The sequence below is a fragment of the Balearica regulorum genome, chromosome 23, assembly GCF_011004875.1.
Source record: "Balearica regulorum gibbericeps isolate bBalReg1 chromosome 23, bBalReg1.pri, whole genome shotgun sequence".
Classification (NCBI taxonomy): domain Eukaryota; kingdom Metazoa; phylum Chordata; class Aves; order Gruiformes; family Gruidae; genus Balearica; species Balearica regulorum.
Genome location: NC_046206.1, coordinates 3,596,195 through 3,620,649, shown reverse-complemented (window position 1 = coordinate 3,620,649; position 24,455 = coordinate 3,596,195). Strand labels below are relative to the sequence as shown.

The 24,455-nt window shown below is 56.9% G+C and overlaps 1 protein-coding gene across 3 annotated transcripts; it reads right to left on the bottom strand.

The window, feature by feature from the left end:
• Positions 1-1,115: 1,115 nt before the first annotated feature.
• Positions 1,116-24,107, bottom strand: C2CD2L (C2CD2 like). Of its 3 annotated transcripts, none has more exons than XM_075774562.1 (15): positions 23,747-24,107; positions 21,129-21,224; positions 20,695-20,814; positions 19,323-19,433; positions 18,264-18,377; positions 17,558-17,675; positions 17,317-17,440; positions 16,723-16,787; positions 15,998-16,125; positions 15,543-15,714; positions 14,688-14,789; positions 13,937-14,070; positions 12,724-13,006; positions 11,596-11,805; positions 1,116-2,146 (listed from the first exon to the last, which is right to left on the bottom strand). In XM_075774562.1, exons 1-15 carry the CDS (start codon positions 23,990-23,992, stop codon positions 1,947-1,949), a joined length of 2,223 nt encoding a protein of 740 aa, XP_075630677.1. In that variant the 5' UTR covers positions 23,993-24,107; the 3' UTR covers positions 1,116-1,946. The 3 variants fall into 3 exon arrangements, with proteins under 3 accessions (XP_075630677.1, XP_075630678.1, XP_075630679.1); XM_075774563.1 differs by lacking the exon at positions 23,747-24,107 and adding an exon at positions 23,473-23,680; XM_075774564.1 differs by lacking the exon at positions 1,116-2,146 and adding an exon at positions 6,165-11,351.
• Between the last annotated feature and the right edge of the window lie 348 nt (positions 24,108-24,455).

The following is a 24,455-nucleotide window of genomic DNA, read 5'->3' as shown; positions in this document are numbered from 1 at the left end:
GATAAAAGGAGACACGGAACATTGTGAAAGCAACAAAGACTAGGAAAAGTAAAGAGAAAAAAACAGAAAAAATAGGGATGCAAACAACATAGACATGCAGTAAATTTTTAAAGCACAGGGGTACAGGACAGGTAGGAATGAATTAAAAATATGGATAGGGAGCTGAGAGATGTAGAAAGGAAAAATTAAAAAGCGAGGGTGCTCAGTGAAGATGAGAAAGAAATGATTAAAAAATCGAGATGGCAAACGGTGTAAATGCAGACGGAAAATTTAAAAGCAAGAGGGATTAAGGAAACAAGGAAAAAATTAAAAACTAGCGACGGTGAGCTAAAATGAACACTCGAGGGAAGGGAGAGGGGATTTAATGGGGTAACAAGACAAGCGGGTGTCTCGGTGCTAGCAGAGGGTTTACGGGAACTGAAGGACAAGGGCGAGCAGAGTAATCCTGTGGGAATTGGGAGGGAACAAGGTGGAAAACGAAAAGCTCGCGAGGGGCCCAGAGGGCAAAGGGAGGGACCTGCAGCGTGTTTAGAGGCGGATGCGTGGATCGGAGGAGCCGATCGAAAGCTTCTCTCCTCTGAGAAGTCACCCTCGGACTTCTGCTCTGCAAACAGTCATCCCACAGACTCAGCACGCTGCTCGGATGCCCGCCGAGGCTGCCCCAGACGGAGGGGCCCGCGGACAGAAAGGGCGTGCTTTGGGACGTGACAAAGACCTCAGGAGGGGATCCTGCCAGAGGTCACGGGTCCTCGGGACAGAATAGAAACGCCCTCTTTGCGCTCCGGGACAGAAGGACAGCCTCGGGAGGGGTGTGAGGAAGCTCTGGGATGCAAAGATGGATGCGTGAGGAGTTCTAAAAAAGGACTAGACAGGCAGGAGAAAGCTTGGGCAAAACGACAGAGCCTCAGGACCTCTTCTGAGTAGAGCAGAGAGGTCCCAGAGGGGCTCAGAGACCAAAAGAGAGGTCATCCAACACGGGGCAGAAGGTCCGAGGTCTTTTGGGTGCTTTTTTGGGGTCCTCGGGCGGTCGCGGTGCCGTCCGCCTTTCCCCAGGGCTGTCCTCGTGTCATCCCCTCCTCGTGCTGCGCGTTTCAAAGCAGACCCCGACACGTGAATTTTGTCAGAGCCGCTGCCGTTTATTGAGAACGTAGGTTCAGGAAGAAGCACCGAGGCCAAACCCCGCCTGATCTTTAGTTTTACGTGCTTCGATACAAACAAACTGTATGTCGTCCGGCTAAGGGAAATCCATTGCTATCGGACTGCTATCATTGACACAAAGCCTACGCCGGCGTACATGCGTACGTACGAATATGAAAAGACGTAACGGGCAGTATCTCCATGACATTTTCAAACCAGACAGCCAATCGCAACGAGTATCGTGAAAAGTACCGTTACAAACAGGAAGAAGACTGACGATCCCAGTAAGATGTCAATGTAGGTGTAACTTTCCCAGTTATACCATTTGCTAGAGTAATTATCATAGAATTACAGAAGAGTTTGAGCTGGAAGGGACCTTAAAGATCATCCGGTTCCAACCTCCCCGCCACAGGCAGGGACACCCTCTGCTAGACTGGGTGGCCCAAAGCCCGACGCAACCTTGCCTTATGAGCTCCCGGGGAGGGGGCCTCCGCAGCCACTCCGGGCGACCTGTCCGGTGCCTCACTGCCCTCATGGTCAAGAATTTCTTTCTATCGTCTAATCTACATCTACCATCTTTCAGTTTAAAACCCTAAGTCCTCACCCTGTCGCTGCGTGCCCTCGTCATGAGTCCCTCCCCGGCTTTCGGTCTAATTCACCGGTCTACGTCCTTTTCAAAGTCAATTTGAGAGATGCATGCTCTACTGTTATTTCCTGATCTGTATTTGACAGCAGGGAAAACACTCTGCTTCGTGCCGTTCTCTGCTGCTGGCTCGGGGCTAGTTCCTCTCATAACGACGTTACTTCTTTTATGGCATGCCGCACGTATCCAGGCTTCTGTCCCTTCTGAGTTCGCTGCCATCTGCATTGCTGACGGTACTCAGAACGGACTTTTCTATCGAGGCGCAAAAACGTTCTTCCTCCAGCCTTGTCTGACGTTTACCCGGCCTCTGGCTTCCAAAGAGCGATGTCGCTCCAGATTTGGGTGGCCCAAGAAGGCTTCTTTCACCTGCGAATGAGATTCTGTAAATTAACTTTGGTTAACGTTTGGCAACAGGTTACCATAACGCTACAAGCGACACTCGGATCTGCCAACCAGGGAGCTGATACGAATCTCCCTAAGTCGGCCAGTAATTACTTCACAGGGACTAAAGTTACGGCTGCCAAGGTCCCCCTCTGTACCCTCCCAGCTCTCTCGCGCCAAACCAGGAACACCGCACGGCTCCCAGAGACCGACGGGGCTCGGGGCGAGCAGCACACGGCAGCAAACAATGGACACACGAAGGTATCGTCGCGGGGTGAGACGACACCGGCGCACAATGTATGGAGTGCCGCGCAGCGGCTTGAAAAACAGGCAGAGAACTACGCGTCCTGGCGCGCACGAGAAACCGGTGCAGCTGCGTGCAAGGGCTGCAGCCAAAGACCACAACTCCCGGCGTACCCCGCAGACCCGCGTGGCTGAGCAGCAGCCCAAGACTACAGCTCCCGGCAGGCCATGGCGTTCTGCAAGTTCTGACTCCGCGGGGACACCGTTTTCCCCGTCCGCTGCACTAGAAAACCCCGCGCAGCCCGGTCCCCGAAGTGGCCCTGGGGATCCCCCGCGATCCGCTCTGGTTCCGGCACGACGTGTCGCTCGCAGTCCCGTACTCCCCTGTGCGCACCGCCCCCCCGGCTTTCCCCAGGACCCGCTCTTCATGCACCACCCCCCCCCGGACCGGACCCAGAGCCCTGCCCGCCCCTCAGTGTGTCCCCGACTCCCCGCACTGTTTGCGTCGCGGTGCCTGGCCCTGCTCGCCTTCTCCACGAGTGCGACTGCAGTCCCGGCAGACTCCTCCGTTGTTCCGTACCGGCCCCTCCACGGCCGCATCGGTTGGCTCAACCACCGCCCGCAGCAGACCGAGAGCCCACGGCCACTGCTGGCCGCAGCCCCTTTACGCAGAGAGGCCGACCCTGCCCCCAGCCTCGCTGGCCGAACCCGGGGCTAAGCCAGTCCCGGCCCGCAGCTGCAGCCCGTCCCAAACACTGGGCCGTCACCCCACCCACCCCCACCCCACGTAAACTCCTTCCCTGGACTCTGCGACAGCCTCTTACCAAGCACAAAGGGACGGCAGGCGTAGCGACGAGCGCAAAAAAGGGACTGGAAGCGGGACCGAGCGGTGGAGAGAAAAAGCAAGAGGGGGGGAGGGGAAAGAACGAGGAGAAGGGCTGAGAGGAAAAGAGAGGGATGTGGAGTGGGATACTGGGATGGAAAAAGAGGCACACAGAACAAGACAGAGCTGGAGAAAGAAAAAAAAAAAATACCCTATGGGAGACAGGATAGATGGATATGGAGAGAAAGAGAGGGACAGGCAGAAGAACAGAGGAATAGCCAAACAGAAGGACAGAAGGAATACGATAAAAGCTACAGGACAGGCAGCCAGAAAATTAAATACAGAAAAAGAGAGGGACAGCGAGTAGGACAAGGGGAGAGATAGGGGCACGGGGAGTGCAGGGACAACGACAGAGAATTGGGTGGGGGGGAGGACAGGGGCAGGGAACAGCACAGCAGAACAGAGACAGAAAAAGAGGGACGGGGAGCGGGACAGAGACGGAGCATGAAAAAAAACAGGGACAGAGAGAAAGCCAGGGAGGTGGAGAAACAAAACGAACCACAGGGACCGGGATTGAGGGACAAAGAGAGGGATGGGGAGCTGGATGCGAGAACGCAGAGAGAAGAACAGGAGTACGGGTAAGTGGAAAAAACACCACAGAGGGAGAGAGGGTGAGGGAGCCAGCTGGAGAGGCAGGGAGCCAGGTGGACAGGCAAAACAAGAGAACCACGGAGGAACAAAGGATAACGTAACAGAGAGACGGAGGCTGGGAAAGTCAGAGATGGGCTGGGATCTGGGAGGGGTGGGGAACGCGGAGGGGGCAGGGAGAAGGGGGACACGCACCGGAGGGCCCGGGACTCGCCGCAGCTCCCGCTCTTGGCACAGTCTGGAGAAACGTACAGTTCGGATACTTCTCTCTCCCTCTCACTCGTTCTCCACCTTCCTCCTCTGTAGCTCCAGTTTCGTGATGGTCATCCGTTTAAGAGAATACCGCTAGCGTCCTACGGCTCTTTAAATGCAAGGGTTCGTAGATACGTAGCATCTTGTGCACACGCGCAATACACGGACGTGCTGTACCTTTAGACAGGTAAACGTTCCCTGCGTCATAGGTTAGCGACGTAGCCTGCAGAGGCCTGCTAATTGGGATCGTTCCTTGGTCAAAGAGACGGGGTTGCTCTATTCTGCAGATGGAGGCAGCTTCCAGCCAGGTCCGCTTTGCTTTCGTTCTTCAGCCGGTTCCGCCTTTCTCCGCTCTCTCCTACTTCAGCCTCGGCCGCTAGTCTATAAAGACAGCGAGTGTTAGCCCTGTCCCTCTTCGCACCCCGCCACAGTAACAGGGAGAACCGGGGACGACGCGAACCAGCCCAAGCCGGATGCGGTCAACGACACCCCCCCCCCCAAGTGACTCAGTCCCGAGGGCCGCCCCAGGAGACAAAGAAAGAGCCGCTGTTACCGACAGTTGTCTTTGTTCACCTCAGGCTGCAACCGTCCGGGGCGGCGACGGGACTCTCGCACCCGAACGGGGTACGGGCGAGGCCCCGGCCCGCTCCCAACAGCTCCCGAGCCCTGCTTACCCCTAGAGCGGGGGGGAGAGAGACTCTCCCGAGCCTACGATGGCCGAAGGGCTCCCGGTCCCGGTTCCTCACCCGTCGCCGTTCCCGGGCACGGCGTATGCGCCGAGGAGCGGGCGGGAGGGGCTAGAGCGCGCGGTGCGGACGTGCCGCCTGCGCAACCGCCGAGCTACCGGCACCTTCTCTCTCCGTCACCGGGAGGCAGCGCTATTGCGCACGCGCCGCAACCCGCCCGGTTTTCGTCCGACGGGGGCAGCAGCGAGCGCGCTGGGGTCACGCGAGGCGCGGGACCACTGCGGTCACGCGGAGGGGCGGGGACCGCGCTTTGGTCGCGCGGGCGGCAGCTCGAGCGAACGCGCGCGGGAGGCTTTCCTCAGGGGCTGCGTTTCGCTGAGGGGGCGGCCCGTGAACCCCCCCCCCTCCCCCGCAAAAAACCCCTGCAGAGCGATAGCTATGGCGGAGCGATAGCTATGGCGGAGCGATAGCAGGCAACTACACCCCTCCCGCGGGGAGGGCGGCCGTGAGCCCCAAAAACGCGCGTTGGCGCCTAGAAGGCCAGCGCCGGAGGAGTGGTGCTCCCGGCTGGCTCCGCCAGCCAAGGGCTGCAAGAGGCAGCGCTCTCCCAAGTCCTGGCCCCGTAGGGCCGCCCCGTCTCCTCCAGTCCGGCTCCCCCCGTGCCCCCAGCAGTAGCGGGCCAGGGTTTTCCCTTTAGCCGGTTCTCCCTCTCGCGCGTGCAGCCTCGCCCCGTCCCGTCCGCCGCTCAGAACGTGCCGACCGCGGTGGTCGGGCGGCGTCCCACGCTACAGGAACCAGTGGGACCACCCCAGGTAGCGAGGCCGGTGCCTCGGCCCGCTGCCGCCTCCTCTCCCCGCAGGACGCACCCTTCCCGGAGCGGAAACGCATGGCGGCCGCTGCTTCTCCATCCTACCTTGACTTTGCAGCCAGAAGCATAGGCCCCACAACAAAGCGAGGACGAGAAAACGAGGGAAAGCAGGGCAGGCTAACAGAGAAGAAAACACCAAAGCGGGTGCCGACAAGGGAGAGGGCAGAGCTCTCCCTGCTCTGCCGAGGTGCCCTAAGAAGCCGTGACCGAGCCTCCCAGGGTACCGTCACGCATCCGGGCTCAGCCGAAAGTTTCGACTCCGCTCGCCTGCCGATGTCGCCATCTCGGGAATCCCTCGCCACCTAGAAGCACCGCAAAGGCCGTGGCCCTTGCCGCGGTCTCGCGGACCGTAAACCCGTGTGTATCTGCATTTGGCAAAAAAAGGCTGTTCGGAGATGACGGTCTTACAAAAGAGGTCTGCAAAACAACCACCTCCCTCGACTTCTAGAAAGCCCGAGCGCAAAGTCAGACTCGGGGTCGGGATTCGATTTCCACGTGGTTTAATAAGTTAACAGGTGCAGCCATTACACAGCAATGGAATTCTTCTTCAACATTTACAAAGGTGCGAGAACTTCGTTCGCTTAGTCCAAATTAAGTCACTTTATTCCCATCTCTCAAATAGCTACGTGGTTCCTTTTTTTGTTCCTCTAAACCATAATCCACCCAGAGAGAAGGCATCAAAGTACAAAAGAGCACGCGCAAGGAGGGGCGCTAATTCAAATTCAGCATGGGCGTTCGGTCCGGTACCTGTACGGGCAAGGAAAGGTGGCGTGGAGCAGTCGTGCCTGTAGAAGGAGCTGCGATATCGCAAGTACACAAAGACGTTTTCCAGAAGTTTGACCGCCACTGGGACTGTTATTCTACCATGACGCTTGCCGTCACCTAGGGGAAGGGAGATGGGGAGGGAGGGGAGAAAAACGCAAAAGACCCCAAAACACGCAAACGCTAGCCACCTGACATTCGAGTGTCTCACTAGCTAACGCGAAATGACTTCTCTGTCGGTTTAGCAAGCAACGAAACGAGAGAAGCCATCGCGGGAAGGAAAGTGACATCGCTGAAGACAAAAAGCGGAACAAAAACACGTGTAAGCGTACGCTCGGCCACGCGCCCGGTTCCGCTCTAGAAACGGTGGGTGCCCGTGGCCCTCTTATATCGGTTCAAAGAACTTTTCGTTGCACTCCCCTCTGCCGAACCCTTTGCTGACTCGCCTTCCACCCAAGCAGCCTCCCCTCGCTGTGCCCCGCTTTGGCCAGTCTGCCTAAAAACCCATCCTCAATTACATAAGCAGCACGAGGGCGCTCGCTGGGGCAGAAGTCAGACTCGCTGGCTCGTGTCCACCCCACGTAGGTCCGCGTAAGAAATATTTTGCGGATGCCGCAGAAGCCGGTAAGGCCGCTCTCCTGACGCGCTCATCGGCCCCGTCATCCTCAGTCGCTCAGCGGCATGACCGGTACGGGCGTTTGCAGAGGGCGCTCCAATTAGGAGCGCGTGTACGCACGCGATCCCTGCGCCCTCGAATACACAGCCTTTGAGCGCCCTCACCGCATTATCGGGCCTCAGTCAGAGCAACACCGCGCTAAAGCCTAAGGCACCGAGGTTGTGTGGTTCCCTTCGTTTCTTCCTGTGCCCATTTTCTCTCGCCTCGAGAGAGTCAGCTTCACGGGCTGATGCCGAGGGCTTTTTCGATGGGGAGGCTCTTAAAAAGCCATCCTGAAACGCAGGGAGAGGACACATCCAGACAGAAGCATACTTACGGCTAGAAAAAGCTATTTTCGTGGAATCGTAGAATGTTTTGGGTTGGAAGGGACCGACTTTGCTTCTTCAGAGAAGTAAAAATACACAGCATAGGTAAGTTACTAGCTACTCTGTGCAGCCAAAACAGAAAAAAAACAACCGAACAAACAAAAATCCCAAACCAGACAAACCCCAAAAGTATACTTTGGCTTCATTTGCGAGTCACTGTTTCCACTCGCGTAGCCGGCAGTAAAACGTGGCGTTTGGAACGCCGGCCCTCGTGAGCAGGTTGAAGTCCTTCGGAAGGCTCCGTGCGTTCGAGCCCACCGCCCTGCCGTTCCCCTTCCCCCGTGTATTCGGTCAAGGAGCGATTTCACGAGGTGCACGTATCGAGCCTACCCTGAGGCAGCAACCTGGCAACTGCGGATCACTCGAGTCTAAAAAGTCAGATGGCGGTCCGTGCCGCGCACTGGGGTCACTCCATGCTTCCGGGCACTGCAAAATGCCACAGACCCCGCAACGGCACCAAGGTGAGGGCGTGGGTATCCGGAAGAAGTTTAACAGGGAAAAGCAGATAATGCTTCTTCCGTCCTCGAGCCAGAAGCACAAGCGGGGATTAAACACAAAAGAGATTTCTTTTAAGCAGCAGTTCTACGGGGGGAAACTCCCTAGGACTCCATCTTTACGGTTTCTGGACACCCAAGACCGACGTGACCCTCCCTTTTCCTTCTGAGGAGATTAGGATAGAGGAATAGTTTCTCAGGCCAACAATCACACCTCCCCCACGAGGCAGACTCGTTACTGTTCTCGGCTTCGGGAAGCCGGGAGAGTTGCCCGCGCAGGCCGGACTAACGGAACCAGCCGCCTACTACTCGGGGGATGCGAGAAAGGAAGCCATGTACAGGTACAAAGAGAAAGTACCCACGCTTTAATTGGGAGCCTATCGGAACTAAAAAACCCCCGGTGCATGCAGCTGAGCCGTCCCCCCTTGGCCCTCGGTCCCTCAAACGGCAGTTTACCCGAACACCCTGAAAAACATTCTGCGCTTCCCGAGAACATTTAGAAGGTAAAAGGTCACGACATCGGTCCTACGCCGCACAGCTTTGAGAAGCGATGAAACGGCAAAAAGAACATCTCTGCTGGGAAACATGAGCCAGTGTGGGAATTAATGTTTGGGGACGTGCTCTGTCAGCGCTTGACGACGTCCCTTTCCTTTGTAAGCTAACCAGATACAAACTTTTGTAGTGATTTACCGCTCGCGACAAAAAGCTCTGCCAAAAATTCAAGAGAAGACACGCGCGGACCATCAAATTCAGGAAAGCCCACAGGCGTACGGCAGGAAATGCCCATTTAACATGGCTAGAAAGGGATCTTTGGTCCCTGAGGCCAACGAGGAACTCAAGCTCCGGTTTTACTCCTAGCCTTCCTATTGCCTCCTTCCTCCCAGCCAGACCAAAACATTCCAGTCGAAATCCAGGTACGCGTTTGTCGGACGCGAACCTCGCTCACCTTTTCCGCCTCCGGTCTACGGCGACCGGGACGACGCTCGCTAGCTCTCGCGGCCCTCTTTGCGCACCCTAGCCCAGATTCACGCTCCGGAAGCGCGGGTAGGAGCCTCGGACATTCGCCTCCAGCTGCCCCGCACCAAGACAGTTCAAGCTACACTTGCAGTTTAAAGAAAATAATACGGGACTATTAAACGAGACTCAGGGAAGATCCTGCGGTAAACCTGCAACCCAAACGGCTGCCAGCTCTTCCGAAAGCGTCCTTCCGTTCAAACCGGAATTTCTAACGCAAGGTTTCACAAACATCCCGCTAGAGAAGTGGTGCTGTCTGGGCTCAGCCAGAGCTTTTTATTCAAAGCAACCTTGCCGTGGTATTAAAAAAAATAAACAAAACCCAAAAGCGGAGCATCAAGTACTGTTAGAGACAGAGGCGGAGTCGTAGCGGGAACGGAGCAAGAGAAGACGTCAAACCAGAACCAAAGCCGGAGGCTCTGGGAACGAGGGGACACCTGCAAAGGACGCCACAACGTGCAAGCCAGCAAAGGAAGGCTACGTCAAACCGGCAGCCGCATCGCTAGAGGGAAGTGGCGGATTGCCAACTTCCACCGGTGCCGCAGCAGGAACAGCTTGCGCAAAGGAAAACAATGTTTGGTGAGAAACGGCGAGCGCTCCGACACACGCAGCGCACGGAGCTGCGAACAAAGCCGCAGTGCTATGCAGATGAGGAAAGAAACAAAGGATGAAAGACAAAAAAGAGCTCGCGGACGACAGAAATAGACTCTGGGCCCAAAACACGTGGATGGAGAAGAGGTTCTTGGGTCAGCCAGCCAGACCGGTCCAATTTCTCACACATGCCCGACCTTGGGAGGAACCGGCAGGAAAAAAGGCAGAGACTCCCTCCCGCAGGCACGCCCTGGCACTTTCAATCTGAGCCCCGGGAAACTCTGGCCTTCCCTACCTCCAGACCCTTTCAAGAGACACCCCGAGATTCCCGCCTGTAAATCCTTTCTCAGAGGCGCATGGAACACGTTCCGGTCTTGGGAAACGGCACACGACGGCCGTATCGGTAAGCCAGGATTTGCCCTTCTGAAGAATGCGATGTGTTGATTTATGCATGCCGTCAAGAGAACGTCTGCTTTTTTGGTTGGTCGCATCCTGCGTAAGGCGAGGCGATGGGCCCCACCTCGGGAGGTATCACAACAGGCAAGCAGAGCTAGTGAATCCAGCTGGGCCTAGGCGATCGCTCTTTGGCGAGACGTTTCCTCCCCTTTGCCCCATCTCCCAAACTCCAGGAGAGCAGGAGCTGCCATTCAAACGGGCGTGCTGACAGGGCACGAGCGTTTCTCCAAAGAACGTTCTTACACTATCCCAACGCAGCCTCTGGGAACATTTGCAACACGTGCACGTCAGATCGGAAAACCGTTCGTCTAGAAGGCCGGTCTCCTCCCACGCGAGGAGTCAATGTCCCACCCTCGCGTGCCTCTCCCTCCGCAAACAGCCGCTGCGGAAACGGCCACCCTTTGAACGTGGCGGATCGGGTTTGCTAGAAAAAAAGGAAATAGCGGATGCAATCAAGAAAGGCTCCTTCTACTACAGGAAACCCTTTCATCAGTGAAAATATGTAAACTCTTGCCTCCTTCTGCCACGTGGCTTCAGGCTCCACATCAGATCGCCCTTTCACTAGCATCACCACATTCCTTGCAGTGCATACCCAGCGTGGTGCCAGTCCTCGGCGCGAGGACTCCTGGAGCACAGGTGCTCTCCCGGGCTGGAAGAGGGCCCGGTGCCCTGCTGGCGACGCCCCCAACCGCATCCCCAGGGAAAGGGTTCTGCTCGTACGACGGCCGGTGGGCCCCTTTCCCGTTCAAGAACACGGATGGCAGAAGGAGGGCTGCCATCGCAGGGTGGCGGCGCTGATGGCACCGACTGGATGTTCTTCCAAGGGCCCAGGCTTCTACAAAAAACTCGCCCAGTGGTTAAAACTTTCTTCTTCTCAGAGACTCCTTCCTTCATCAGCGTAGCGTAGAAAGCGGGCATCCCTCACACCACCCGAGCCAGAGACTGTTCCGACGGCAGAGCTGGGTGGAGAACCGCAGCTCGTCCTCCCGACAGCTCACAGCCCAGGAACGCATCGCCCTGCCTCTCAGTTGGGTTACGGCCTCTGCACCGAGCAGAGAGCATTTAGATGGCCAGCAACCGCGTCGTTCTCTCTCACTAGAAGAGCCGAGCGGGGCTACATCCCACGTTTCTCAGCAACGCAGCTAACCCGGTACTTTCTTGATCGTTAACTCTGAGGGTCGCCACTTGAGAGGGCCCGCCCCCTCCCCCCCCCTTTCCAGGATGCACCCGGCAATGCCAGACAGCTACGCAGGCAGAGTCGCTTCCGCAGCTCCCGGGACCCCCACGGGGATGAGCGTGCCGCCTGGATTTTCTGGGAGAGCACAGTGGGGGAACGACAGTCGGAGAAGGCTAAGCCGAGGCAGACGAGCAGCCTAAGCCCCGGGTTCGCCGCCTCCGCTCCCTGAATGGCGTGAAGCGCTGGGGCGTCTTCCCTCAGCCAAGGTTGGAAGGAACCGGACTGCAGGTCACAGATACCACGGAGCGGGAAGACAAGAGACTAGAAAAGGATCTCTGCGCGATCTTTCCGACGGGCTTCTCCCTCCTTCAGTTCTCACCTGCCGTTGCGCTGTCGCTAGCTTTGGGTTTGGATTTAGACTTGAAGGAGAAGCGCTTGATGAGGCGGCGGGAAAAGCTGCTGGCTTTCTTCCTGGCGGCGGAGTCGGCGGTGACATTGGACAAGTCATCGTGCGACTGGCTCAGGCCCGCTTCCTTCTGCTTGCTCCTCCTCCGGAAGATGAGCTTGGTACCACTCCGAAGAAAGCTAACTGCAGAGACAGAAAGGAAGGAGATGGAAACCACGATGGCATCCCACCCTGACAAACCTCAGGGGGCAATAATGCACCCGGGCCACTCTCGGACGAGCAGCAAAGACCACTTCCACCCGGAGCAGCGGAAGCGCACGGCGGGGCGGCGAATCCCAGGTCCCAACCGCAAAGCAAAGTCTACATTCGGGACAGACAATGGTACTGACGAGCTGCTTCGCTAAGTGCGCCATCGCGCATCCCCTCTTTTACGCAACAACGTTCTTCCTTCGACGGGAGCGTGCGGAATCATAATAGAAAGCTAAGACTTGTACAAACAGAAAACAAGCGAGAACGTCTGCACATGGAGACGCCGGGAGGAACACGCAATGAGGCCTCTCGGACTCGCCTGTCTCAAGGGCGCCCGGATTAGCCGGTCGTCGAGCCCCCAGAACAACTGCCCGTGGTTTCACCAGATGCCCAAATCTGGAGACAAATAACGGCAACGGCTCCAGACGACTCGTGCAGGCCGGACGGAGATGCCAATCACCGCGAGCCCTAAACGGGTGCAAAAAGGCATATCCAAGACCTGCACGTCGTGCGAAGCTACAATAGCATTTCCTACAGAGGGGGCTCGCTTTCGCTCACCGGGGAGCGAGAAATGGGTTCTCAGGAAGGGGCAAGTTGCGGGGGATTCCCGCCTAAGAGAGCACAGAAACCGAAAAGGCCACAGGAACCGGACACTGGCAAATAGAGGAGTTTGGAACCACTCCAGCAGGAAGCATGGGAGAGAGGCGGGCTCGTTTGGGCTCCAGTGGAAGCCGCTCTTCGCCACGCCGAAAGCCAGCCGCAGCCCCCGCGCTCGAGCCGGGGACTCAGACATCGCTTTGTCCTCAAGTACGACAGGTTAACGTTAGCTACCGTCTAATGGTTTGTCCTTACCTTTGTGATCTTTCAAGCTCCTGGTCTCAAGAGCTCCCGTGGAGCCAGTTTCAGACTCGACGTCTTCCACCGACGGTCTCTCAGAGATGTCCGATCGCGTCGTCTCATCCAGCTCCTGACTGGCCCTTTGTCCCGACGGCGACGCTTCCGGCAGCTGCGACAAATCGGTAGAACCGTGCGTCTGGTCGGCCGCGCTCTCAGCTGCAGAATCCCCGTACGCCGTGGCCTCCAAGGATGCGGCGTAACCCAGAGAAAGCGCCATTTCATCTTGAGCGATAGGTACCTGGAGAGGGGTTAGAAGGTCAGACGGACAGGAAGACAGGGTCTAACGGATTGCGTTTTTCTCGCTGCTTCCACCCGCCGCCCATGTATGGATGCTCCGGTTCCCGTCACCGGTGCTAGAGAGCACCGATGTGTAATCGTCGCTCTTTTACCAAAACGCAGACTCATAGAATGGTTTGGGTTGGAAGGGACCCTAAAGATCACCTAGTTCCAACACCCCTGCCGTGGGCAGGGACACCCTCCGCTAGACCGGGTAGCCCAAAGGCTCGTCCGACCCAGCCTTGAACGCTTCCTGGGAGGGGGCATCCACAACTGAGAAGTTGGCAACCCGTTCCAGTGTCTCACCACCCTCACGGTAAAGAATTTCTTCCTTAATATCTAATCTCAATCTATCCTCTTTCAGTTTCAAGCCGTTACCCCTTGTCCTGTCACTCCGTGCCCTTGTAAACAGTCCCTCTCCAGGGACTTTCCTGTAGGCCCCTTCAGGTACTGGAAGGCTCCTATAAGGTCTGCCCGGCGCCTTCTCTCGTCCAGGCTGAACAACCCCGACTCTCTCAGCCTGTCTGCTGAGGTGCTCCAGCCCTCGGATCATCTTCATAAAAAACATACTGGAAGACAGCCGATTGCACAGCACCTCCCTCGCTCCTGTAGGGGAGCCCAAGGAGAACTCCTTAGATTCTCCACAAGGTTCCCAATGAGCTACAGCAGCAGCCTCCCTTTCTGCAGCCGCCCTGCAGACTGGCGAGGTCCCTTTGACGCTCACTGGTAAGCGGCGACAAGCTGCAAGGAAGCAGCAAAAGGGTTCTGCCGAGCGAGTCGTCCACGCCGGAACCTTCCCGCACCGGTCCCCCGCGGGACAGGGTGGCTTCACGCGCACGTCCCTAGAAACAACCTCCCGGATCAGAAACGGAGCTCCCTAACCACCAGAGACCTTGGAAACTCCAGAGATGATCAGCGTGCTACGTTTTGTCGGGGTCTTCTTGGCGGGCTTGTTATTCGTCTCGGTCAGCTGCCTGATCGCCGTCTCAGCCACCGGATCCAAGCCGTTGGGCATATGGCTATCCCCTGAGCACGAGAAAGATACCAACGCTTGAAGTAGCGACCTTCGGCACGGGCAAGAGGTCGCTCGCTGACCGCGGCGCTCATAACAGGCGGCTATGCACGCACGAAGGCAGACAACAATTACGGACTTGCCCGAATAAACCCAAGGAAGGAAGCTCCATATATAGCTCTCGGCTCTTTTAGGTGCCTGAAAAGGCTCATCTCCCACGAGGCGTATCATTAAATTACCCTTCCCGCTCAGGAAAGATTTCCAAAAACTCCCAAGAGTTTGGGCAGCCTCAGCCACAAACCGTGAAAACAGCCGCAGCGCTCTGTCCCGGAGACAATCAGCGCCCCGAGTGCAGGGCGAGCAAAGCGCTCTTGGTGCGGATGGCCTGGAACGTTCTCGTCAAGCAAGGAAACGCCCAGAGTCACGGATCGAATAGCCAAAGTAGAATTTCTTTTACCCGCCCCCCCGCCCGTCACCACCCCTCTGTCCCTGCCTTCCCTCGGGCCCACCGACATTCTCTTCTGCAGCAAGCACGGACGAGTTTGGGGACCCGCATCCAGACTGCTGCTCTCCAAGAAAGTCTAAGGAACACAGCCGCCCCGGTAAGAGCCTCAGACTTCCGAGCACTTACGGCTACCGCCGGGCAAGGGGCCGTGAGAGGAGCCGCTCTCCAAAAGCACCGTTGTCTTCTTCTCAGTCACTTCCACCTTGGAAGGCGACCTGGATGGCGAATCTTCACAGGGAAAGAGAGGCAGAGACACAGAGACACCGGTGAGCGGAGACAAAGCCTAGGCGACTTCGCTGCCATATCATGGCCCCCTACGCGCGTGCCCGGAGAGCCCGCAGAGGCCGGCTCCGTGAGGCTCTGCGGCGGCAAAGTAGCGAAAAGCCCGTTGAAAAAAAAGATGCACGAAGCAGCCCCATCGCGAGACCCCCCTCTGTGCCATTTCCCAGCTCCGCCTCGTGGAGTATCCGGTGCCGTGTTCATCAGACATCAGACTGCAAGCGGCGGTGACCGCCAGCGAGTGAGGTCAACTTGCTTTTGGCTCCACACTCAGTACGTACAGCGTGATTTTTTCAGCAGCAAAGAAAACGGAGGGAGAGCAGCAAAACGCTCAGCCCAGCGTCACGCAGAGGTTACGCAGCGGCATACGCGTTGGGGTCGGGACCTGCAGCCACCATGGGGCGTCAGAGAGGCTCGTCCCTCTCTGACCTCCCCCCAGACACAGAGCTGCATCGATTCCCTCCCCCAAGGCTATGTGCGAGTCTCCAGTCAGCCACAGGACGCTAAGGGAACGGCGACGATGCTCACGTTCCAGCCTGGAAGCCAGAAGTGCTGCGCGAGGCGCGAGTCCGCGACGACCGTGGCACGTGTCGGCTGAACGGTTTTGCACCGCCCGCGCGAGCGGCCTCAGGGGTATCGCGGCCGAGTCCGTGCCTCCGTAGCGGCCACCCATACAAGACGCCTGTCACGGGGCAGGCTCACCCAGTTTGCAGTCTGCCTTGGGCCGGGACTGAATCGTGGTGACGGTAGTCACAATGGTGCCGTCGGGCATGATGGTCCGGTCCATCTCCACCTTCTTAGTGGGGGTGATGCTGGTTCGCAGAGACGTGGCGTGTTGAGCATTCAAAGATGCAGGAGACTCCTGGAACAGCAGCTACAAAGAGTAAAGCGCAGCTCAGGGAGGCTCTCCTCTTCCCAGACGGAAAGGTGGGCATACGGGAGACAAAAGCTACCACTCCGGGCACCGAGGAGCCATCCCTGCTACGATGTCAGAGGAACCGAGGGAGGCTCAGGGACCGAGGGCCAGGCCACGCCCCTCGCCAGCCTAAGAGTCTACCAGTCCCTTGTGACGAGCCCAGGCCCGATCACGCTCGTCTCCAGCTAGAGGCTCGCACAGCGAACGCTTGCAGAGCACGCTTACAGAGTCGCGAGCTCACCTCCAATATAACGGTAGCTTCGGCCGCCAGCGATCGCCCGGCTCCTGGGGCCAGCAAGCAGACCTGTCTCCCCGATGGTTGTTTGCCCGACGAATCAAGCAGAAGCGTGGCATGTGCCAGCAGCACACCTGCGAGAAGGAAGGGGAAAACAAAACACACCGCGTGACCTCAGCGCCTCGCACGTCTCCCAGCCAAGCCCTGCTTTTGGGAAGCAGCCCCGCGGGGTGGCGAAGCGGATCCCCACAACTTGGGCAGCTCCCAGGTTCGAGGTGAGGAGGGCGCAGGTGGCGCCCCTCCGCTCCTCTCTGCCAATCTGGACGTCGAATCCCTTACAGGGGCAGCTGTCGCGCGGCCTCCATCAAAGATAGATGCTGCGGCCAGTCCCCGACAGAGTACAAACAGAGTTAAGAGCCCTCTGTAACGTTCTTCCGATACACAGGGGCAAATCCCCACATCCCTCTCCCCCCTTCAGAGTGAGGACGGGCAGGCCACGGAAACCTCCCGGGTACCAAAACGGTCCAAGTAAAAGCATTTCACTAAGAACAACGGGCTCCAGAGTTAATTCGCATGGTCGACGGCTCACAAAGTCGGATATGAAAAACGCTTTGCAGAGTTCATCACACGTCGTACCGACAGAGAACTACCCCGGGCTCAAAGCACTGGAAGTCCCTTAGGCATTTTTGTCTCCTCGTCTTAACATCCATCTTATGGCTGCCCGTACTCACTTCCCCCTCCGTCACCGTTCCCCAGCACCTGCAGCTTCAGCTCTTTACTTCTAGGTCCCAACTCCCTGTTGAAACAGAAAAAGACAGGCTGGTATCAGGCAATCTTTGCAAAACGGCCACAGAGGAGACAACCCCATTCCCTATCTTCCCTCCCTCAAATCTCACACACCTCGTCACCTCTTCCAAAGCTCCGGCAACGTGCGCTACTTTGGAGGACACGACAAGGGGCAGCGAACCACAGAGAAGAGGAGAACTCTGGTTCACGGCCCCGAGGAAGTCATGAGGGCAATCAGTGCGGAAGGCAGAGACCTACACTCCAGGCCTCCTGCATCTGTCGCTCCCGCGCGCTGCCCGCGCTTCCGCCCGTCCGGTTAAAACACGGAGCGTCCAGGGGAGCGGGAAACGTGTACGCGAGCCGGGGCCAATCGCCAGAATCAGTAGCCCAACGGGCAGGCGGCGCAAACACGTGCTGCCCTGCGGCACGGGTCTCAACCTCTGCACCGTCCCCATCAGTTACCGCGGCACAGTAACGACACCCAGAGACCATGCCGGTCCGCCTCCGCCGTGCCAGCTGGAAGGAGGGCAGACACTTACAGAAAGAGCTCCTCGTTCCACTCCATCTCTGCTGCAGCACCGGCGCTGCCAGCCGTAACCGGCCTCGTCCGCTTCTGCTGCGGGGGGCTGTCTAGCTCTGCCACGCAGCATATCTCCCCGACTCCTGCAACGGAGGAACGGAGCGCGCGCGTTCCATTCAAACCCACCCAAAACAACCACTCGCGCCGATCTCGCCGCCCGCGCGTTCACCCCTGCGGATCAGCGCTGTTTTCGTGCTTACCTCCCTTCTCCTGGCGGCCCAAATTCAGCACTCGAAGATTCCGGAGCAACAGCTTAGAACCCAGAGGGGCTGCTGCTGCTCTGGACGGGGACTCTCGAGTCGACTTATCGCTGGGTACCTGAGGAACAACAAGAGCGAGACCGACACCTTTACCGTTCACCCACCAGCAGATAGCGGCGAGACGCGCGACGTTCGTGCTAGCATCTATTGAAGGGGCCCCTCGCAGTGACGTAGGAGAATACCCGCAGAGCCACCGAGTGATGCCACAGGTTCCCCGAGCTATTGACCTCCGTGTTATTTCAGATGGAATAGCAAAGGCAGACAGGAAGAGAGACGGACAAGAACAACCAAAGAGGATGAACCATGGACCGTTACGTGCCTATAAAGGCGTCCCCAGACGGAGCCCCCCCGCATTCAGAGCGAGAGAGAGACTGCCGACACAGAGCTGCGTCTCAGGCCGTCCAGCTCCACCTCAGCACGACCGGTGCTCGGTGTTCAGGAAACGAGGTACAAACAGAGCTGCCCTTCGGATTGGGTTCTCGTTATCCCTACTTCCCACGCCGCAGCACCCCAAACCCTACGACAGCGCAGGCCGGGATGCAGCCGTCACCCAGAAGCGAATCTCAACCCTCGGATCTCTGCCTGAGCCTCAGCCCTCAGAAGCACCCGTTTGAGGCACGAGAATGACACGAGGAGAGCGCCTTACCGCAGCGGCTCCGGCGGTGCAGGCCTTCAGATTCACCATCATGGCTGGCTGCGTGCTGACAATGGTATCCTCGATCAGATCCCTTATCGTGGACAGATCCGCTCTCCCTTCATTCTTCTCTCCGCAAATCGAGAGGATATGCAGGCATGTCATAACAAGGCACAGGCATTTTCTCCTTCTACAGCTCCAACGGCCTCTCGAGCCTCTAAGACGCTACACGGTCTTTCTCCCAGCAATAACCGCCCAAGTACTCTTCCCTTATCCTGTACTCACTCTCCCCAGCGCTTAAAGCTTCCGTGTAACAGCTGCAGGCAAGTCTAAGTTGTCCAAATGAGACAAACTAAGCCTCTACATCTGTAATCTACTTATTGCAGATTTTGACAATATAGCTTTTACAATTTGCCACGTCCTCGCCACCTCGTGAGCCGGTACTACCGCGCTTTCGAGATAACAGCCAAATTCCTACATCAAGTCAGGATAAAGCAATAAGGATGTTGATAAAACAAACAAATCAGCCGACCTACTTGGATCACAGAAGCACAAACACGCCAGAGTTTAGCTCGTTCAACCTGTAATACCCATGAGTTCCGCACACTAACCTCTTCAAAAACCCCAAACAAACAAAACAAAAAAACAACACAAAACAAAACAAACCACCACACAACACACACACACACACACACACACACACCCCCGCACACAAAGAAAACCACTAACCGACCCAGCTCGTTTTGCAGCTCTATCTACATCTGACAATGGCAGGAGGCCCTACAGGGACAGAAAGCCTTTTTTTGGTACGTGGACTCCCATTCAGCCGTTACACCAAACTCAGACAACAGAGACGGGTACCGCTTGGACCCTCTTGACGATGTGCCGTTTTGACAGAGCTGAGCTAGTATCGATTCTGGGACAAAAGAATTCCCTCCCTCACCCTAAGGGCCGCGACAGTGAGTTGGCGACCTCTCCCCTCCGCAGCGGCCTTCTTCCTGGCTCGGTGCCGTTTCTGCCCCTCCCGCGCTTCCTCCGCTCAAGTCCAGCCTCCCGCCGTTTGCCGCTCACCTCAGGAAGCTGAAGTCTCGGAAGAACCGAAAGGTTCAAGTCCGGTCTGTCCTTGAACATCCACGACACCAGGAGACCTTTGCTCTGTATCTCCTCCAAGTGGATCTCCACCTGGCCCGGAAGAAATACCCATAGTCAGGAACGGTTTACGTTTCCATTAGGTGCTTTTTGCCCCGCTTCAAATTCAGCGACCGAAAGGCCCTCGCGCCGGCGCGACAATAAGAGATGGAACGTAAGAACACAAGCAGTCCCGGGCCCACGGGAAGGAGCAGCTGCAGAAGCCTCATCGCTCCGTGGCGAGATCCGGCTTCCTCCCTGCCTTTGGATGCCCGGGCACCGTCACAGGAACGACGATAGGTTATTTCTTCAGCTGAAGAAAAAACCTGCAGGACGATCCGAAGGAGCGAGTCGGGCACTGACACGGGATATTTACTGAGCTACATCAATTAACTATTGCCAAACCTAAGCACGGCCATTTATAAGTTAACAATGCGGGCACGCCGAACGCCAAGGAGAGAGAGGAGAGCTATTGAAACGACCGTGGAACGGAGGCACAAAACCAAACCGGGATGATCCGATAAACGTAGGTTGAAAATTTTAATAAAGCTTCTGAGAGCAAAGGGGTTCTAGAACAACCTTCCGACCGCAATAGCTGCCATAGCGCAGCATCGGCTTCTGCTACCGCAGACCTACTTCTAATTTTGCCACATCTCCCTATAGTGCAAACGAGCCCGCGGTCTCCGAGCAAGACACCATCTCTGGCGTCAAGCCCTTCTTCGCGACGGGAACAAAATCAAGTTCCAGAGAAGCAAAGCCAGCCCGAAAGCGACTGTGGAGTTACCACCCACTGCGATTTCACAGAGCTTCTGTTCTGGAAAAAGCATCTACGATATTCGACACGCAGAAAAAAATCTGCGTCGCGCTCTTGCGAATGTATTAAGGGGAGCATCGACCAGCAAACCACTCCTCACCGTGGATTTCTTTTTCACGCCAATACAGCACCGTAATCATACGTATGCACGGGACGCATCTTTCCCTATCTGTCACACCGCGAGGGGAATCAAACGCTGCGGACCTTCCGCTTCTTAAACACCCGCTTAAAAACACAGTATAGAACGCTGCTGCGCCTCCCATGTCTCTGGATTTTGTTACCGGTACGTTACGTAGCCAAGATCTGCAGAACAAGACTCAGAAAAGAGGACTCGGCACACAGATCCTGAATATTTGCCACCCTGCCAAACGTGAGCGACAGCACGCCGCTTCTTCCGGCAGGGTGAGGCCTTTATTTGCGCTAAATTGGGTCCTCCTTCCTCAATGGCCGCGGGGCCAGGTGAAACGACAAGTTCAACGGCTAACTTTTTACAACTGTTACCTGAGCCTGCAGCACAGCCAATGTGACGTGATAGGTGTCCACAGAAACAGCAACTGGGGACTGCTGAGTAACAGAGACAGGGAATTTCACAGCTTCAGCTGACAGCTGGCAGTATAGCACCTAGAGAAAAAAGGAAGATGAGTTTATATCCTTGGGAGAGGCAGCCCGGCAACAGCAAAACCTCTAAAAGCGTTCGGCGAGGTTGACCCGTCGTGGCAGGAAAGAAGCATCAGGCCTGCTCCCAGACCCGGTTCCGCACTGCGAACCTGCAGTTTCAGACTCTGTAGGCAAGGCAGTAAAGACGTATCTGTGAGAGGAGCTCTCTTCTCCTCACCGCCGCAGGAGCCCAATATTCGAGCTCAGCATCCGTACGCCCCATATCTACCGACGCATCACTCCCCGGGGCCGTACGATTCAGAACGGTGAAGCCTTACCATGCTGTGGTCTGACTGCGCCTTGCACGTCACGTGACTTATATTCGCAGCCGGTGGCAACTGAGGACCCTCTTCAAACGTGACCTGCACTGAACTCTAGAAAGAGAGAACTCTGTTAGTTCCCAGCGGTCGAGGTACCCCAGATAGCGTCAAAGAGGACGAACGATCCTGACGTGGGGCCCCAGAGACGCTCTCCGGTCCGTTTCCATCAATCCGGCCAGCACGCGGAACCGCCGCACGCTGCAATTCTACCTGCCTTGGCTCACCCGGACGGAGAAAGGAAATGAGGTGCCGTGGTTTAACCCGGCCGGTAGCTAACACAACTGCACAGCCATTCGCCTACTCCCCCCTCCTCAGAGGGATGGGGTAGAAAATCAAAAAGAAAAAGGTAAAACTCACGGGTTGAGATACAGACAGTTTAATAGGACAGAAAAGGAAGATAATAATAACAATAATAATAATGGAATATACCAAACAAGCCATGCGCAGCACAATTGCTCGCCACCCGCAGACCACCGATGCCCAGCTAGTTCCTGAGCCGCACGCCTCGTGGCCAACTCCCCCAGTTATATAGGGAGCATGACATCACATGGTATGGACCATCCCTTTGGCCAGTTTGGGTCAGCTGTCCTGGCTGTGTCCCCTCCTGGCTTCCGGGGCGCCCCCCACCTTCTTGTTGGCGGGGCAGTATGAGAAACTGAAAAGTCCTTGACTGTTAGGCAACAACTAAAATATCAGGGCATTATCAACATTATTCTCATCCTAAATCCAAAACACGGCACGATACCGGTTGCTAGTAAGAAAATTAACTCTATCCCACCCGAAACCAGGACACAAGGTCTTCGGTTAAGGCTCAGATTCACAAACGCTATGTTAATTTCAGATAGGCAAGACCAAATGAGAATGGAAAATTCTTCTGGATAGCAGTCAGCTACAAGTCAAGTGTGTTAACCCTTCTGCATTGCAGAAGCTTTGCTGTTTCTTCTCTCTCCCTCTCTCCCTTTAGTGCTAAACCTGCCCCACGTATAAAAAAAACAAAAAAACACCCCAAACCCCACCAAACCCAAAACCAAACCCAAACCAAATGCAAAAAAACCCAATCCACACCAACAAAATCCACCCTCAGCATATGGTACGTGAGCTCCTGTGTTCGACTTGTTTCTTTTTTCCACCCTCACCTGGTGTATGAGTCTACAATCTCTGCTGCGGAAACATCCCTCTTCTTCCCTTGAGGATTTCCCCATAGAACAGGACCCAGTTCTATCTACAACACAACCTACTTCAAGCAGGAAAACAAAAGGCCAAAACTGAACTGCGCCATGCTTGCTGATAAAGTTAAGCCCTCCTTCGGTCGAACTGCAGAGAACGCTCATTCAGGTTCCGCAGCCTTTATTCAAATGGACGCATCTCACGGGTACGACTTACGCGCCTCGTAACCGAAAAGGACTTCCTCGAGAAAAGACGGGTACCGTACAGGTGACACGTAACAAAACCAAGCATTTCTTCCTACGTCGCCCTCCTCAAAGATCCGATTTATTCATCTGAGCCCAGCAAGTCGTTATCAGGGGATTACGCTGAGGCAAATGACAGTAGCGATAAATGAGGAACTACAGAAGGTATGCTGCAAAAACTGCTGTACAAACCTTCCCGAAGGAGCCAAAGTCACAGCATTACCTACGGGGTTGGACTTTACGAAGCCTATTACGTTGACACAACTAACAACGGTTGGGGGCAAGGGGAGTAACAACTTCTCATTCCTCCCCATCTCCGCCAACCGCCTGATTTTTTTCACGTGGTCACACCGCACTGAGAGATCCGTTTTTCTGTCCTGCTTCTAGTCTGGAATTTAACTCATTTTGTCAAAAGGAGACAAGACTTTTCCCATCTCGTTGGGAAAACTCAAACGCGAGTTTGGAGGGCATTCTTCGACACTTTAATTTCCTTTTCTTCAAACGCATTAGCTTCATGCTAACCTCTTTTAGCTCTTGATTTTCCCACACAATTTAACAGAAAGGCTCCTCCTTCCCGTTCATGTGATAGGGGGGAAAAAAAGGAGAGACTACAACAGACTTTGGACCACCGCTTTTGTCGGCAAAAGCCCCTGCCTTGCAGGTAACGCGATTGTTTCTGCGTGGAATCGGCGAGGCGTATTCTCCCTTATGAACTTCGAAACTACAGATCGATGCAACTGTAATGCTGGGAGAGTAAAGGGAATAAACAGCAGAAAATTGAGAAGAGGTTGCTGTGGCAACCTCCGAGTAGCCACATCGGCCGGTTTCATCACACCTGACTCGGGCTCAGGCCCCAAACCTCATTAAATAAAGCTTGCTGCCCAACGCCTAACCTTTCCGCGCTTTCACAACGCGCCGTACTCGCGTTTCCTTACGCTCCCGTCCCACCAGGCCGGCGCAGAGCTGCTCGAAAAGCGACGCTGGCTTCCCCCCCCCTCCGTGTGCCTGCCGGCTCCTTCGGCCAAGACCTCGCAGCCCCCAGCCAGGAAAGCTTCCCCGGACCCCGAGAACAAAGGCCGGGCGGCCCCGCCCGCCCCGAAGCCGTCGCCGCCGCCGCTTTCCCCACCACCCCCGGCCAGCTCGCCGCCCACCCGGGCCCCGCCATACCCCGTGCCGACGCGCCTGGCTGTTGAGGGCTCGCACCCAGGCCCGCTGCCACTGCTCCCGCAGGGACCGGAGGGCGAGCAGCGCGGCCAGAAGCGCCCGGGCCCCGGTTTCCTCCGCCGCCGGCCCGCGCCGCCGCGCCGCTCGCAGGGCCGCTGACCTCCAGTACTGAAGCAGCCAGGCCGCGACGGTGAGCAGCGAGGCGGCGAAGAGCAGCACCAGCGCTGCCCAGCCGGGATCCGGCCCCATGGCGCCGCGCGTAGCGACTCACGGCGGGGCGGCAGGCATGGCGGGCGGGCTGCGGCGCCGGCTCGGCCGCTGCCACCTCCCACCGGGGGAGGGGAGGGGAGGCCCCGCCGCAGCCCGGCCCCAGCGGCGCCCCGGCCCGCACCCGGCAGCGGCGCCGACCTCCCCCGCCAAGCCGGCCGCCTTCTTCCGGCTCTGGGGGCGCTGCGAGCGAGCGCCCCCCCGCGGCCCGGCGGGGCAGCCCGAAGGGGACAGGGCTCTACCCCGCGGCCCGACCCCCGGCGCGCAGCTTACCGCCCGGTTCTCCGCGCCTATCCCAGCTTGTGGCCCCCCTCATCCCCCCGGGTCTGGACGTCGTTAACGGCCGTCCGCCCGTCCAGGCGCCCTCGTAGCTTCTCTGGTAACCGTGTGAAAGAGCAGTGCGGCCACGGTCTGAAGGTCGAGCTCGCTGCCGGCCTTCCGAGCT

Coding starts and splice junctions, on each gene's coding strand:
- C2CD2L (XM_075774562.1), bottom strand. CDS start 23,992: ATGGGGCCGGATCCCGGCTGGGCAGCGCTGGTGCTGCTCTTCGCCGCC. Junction 21,225..23,746: donor GCCAGGCGCGTCGGCACGGG/GTATGGCGGGGC, acceptor CTCTCTTTCTAG/AGTTCAGTGCAGGTCACGTT. Junction 17,441..17,557: donor GGGCCGCCAGGAGAAGGGAG/GTAAGCACGAAA, acceptor CCTCCGTTGCAG/GAGTCGGGGAGATATGCTGC.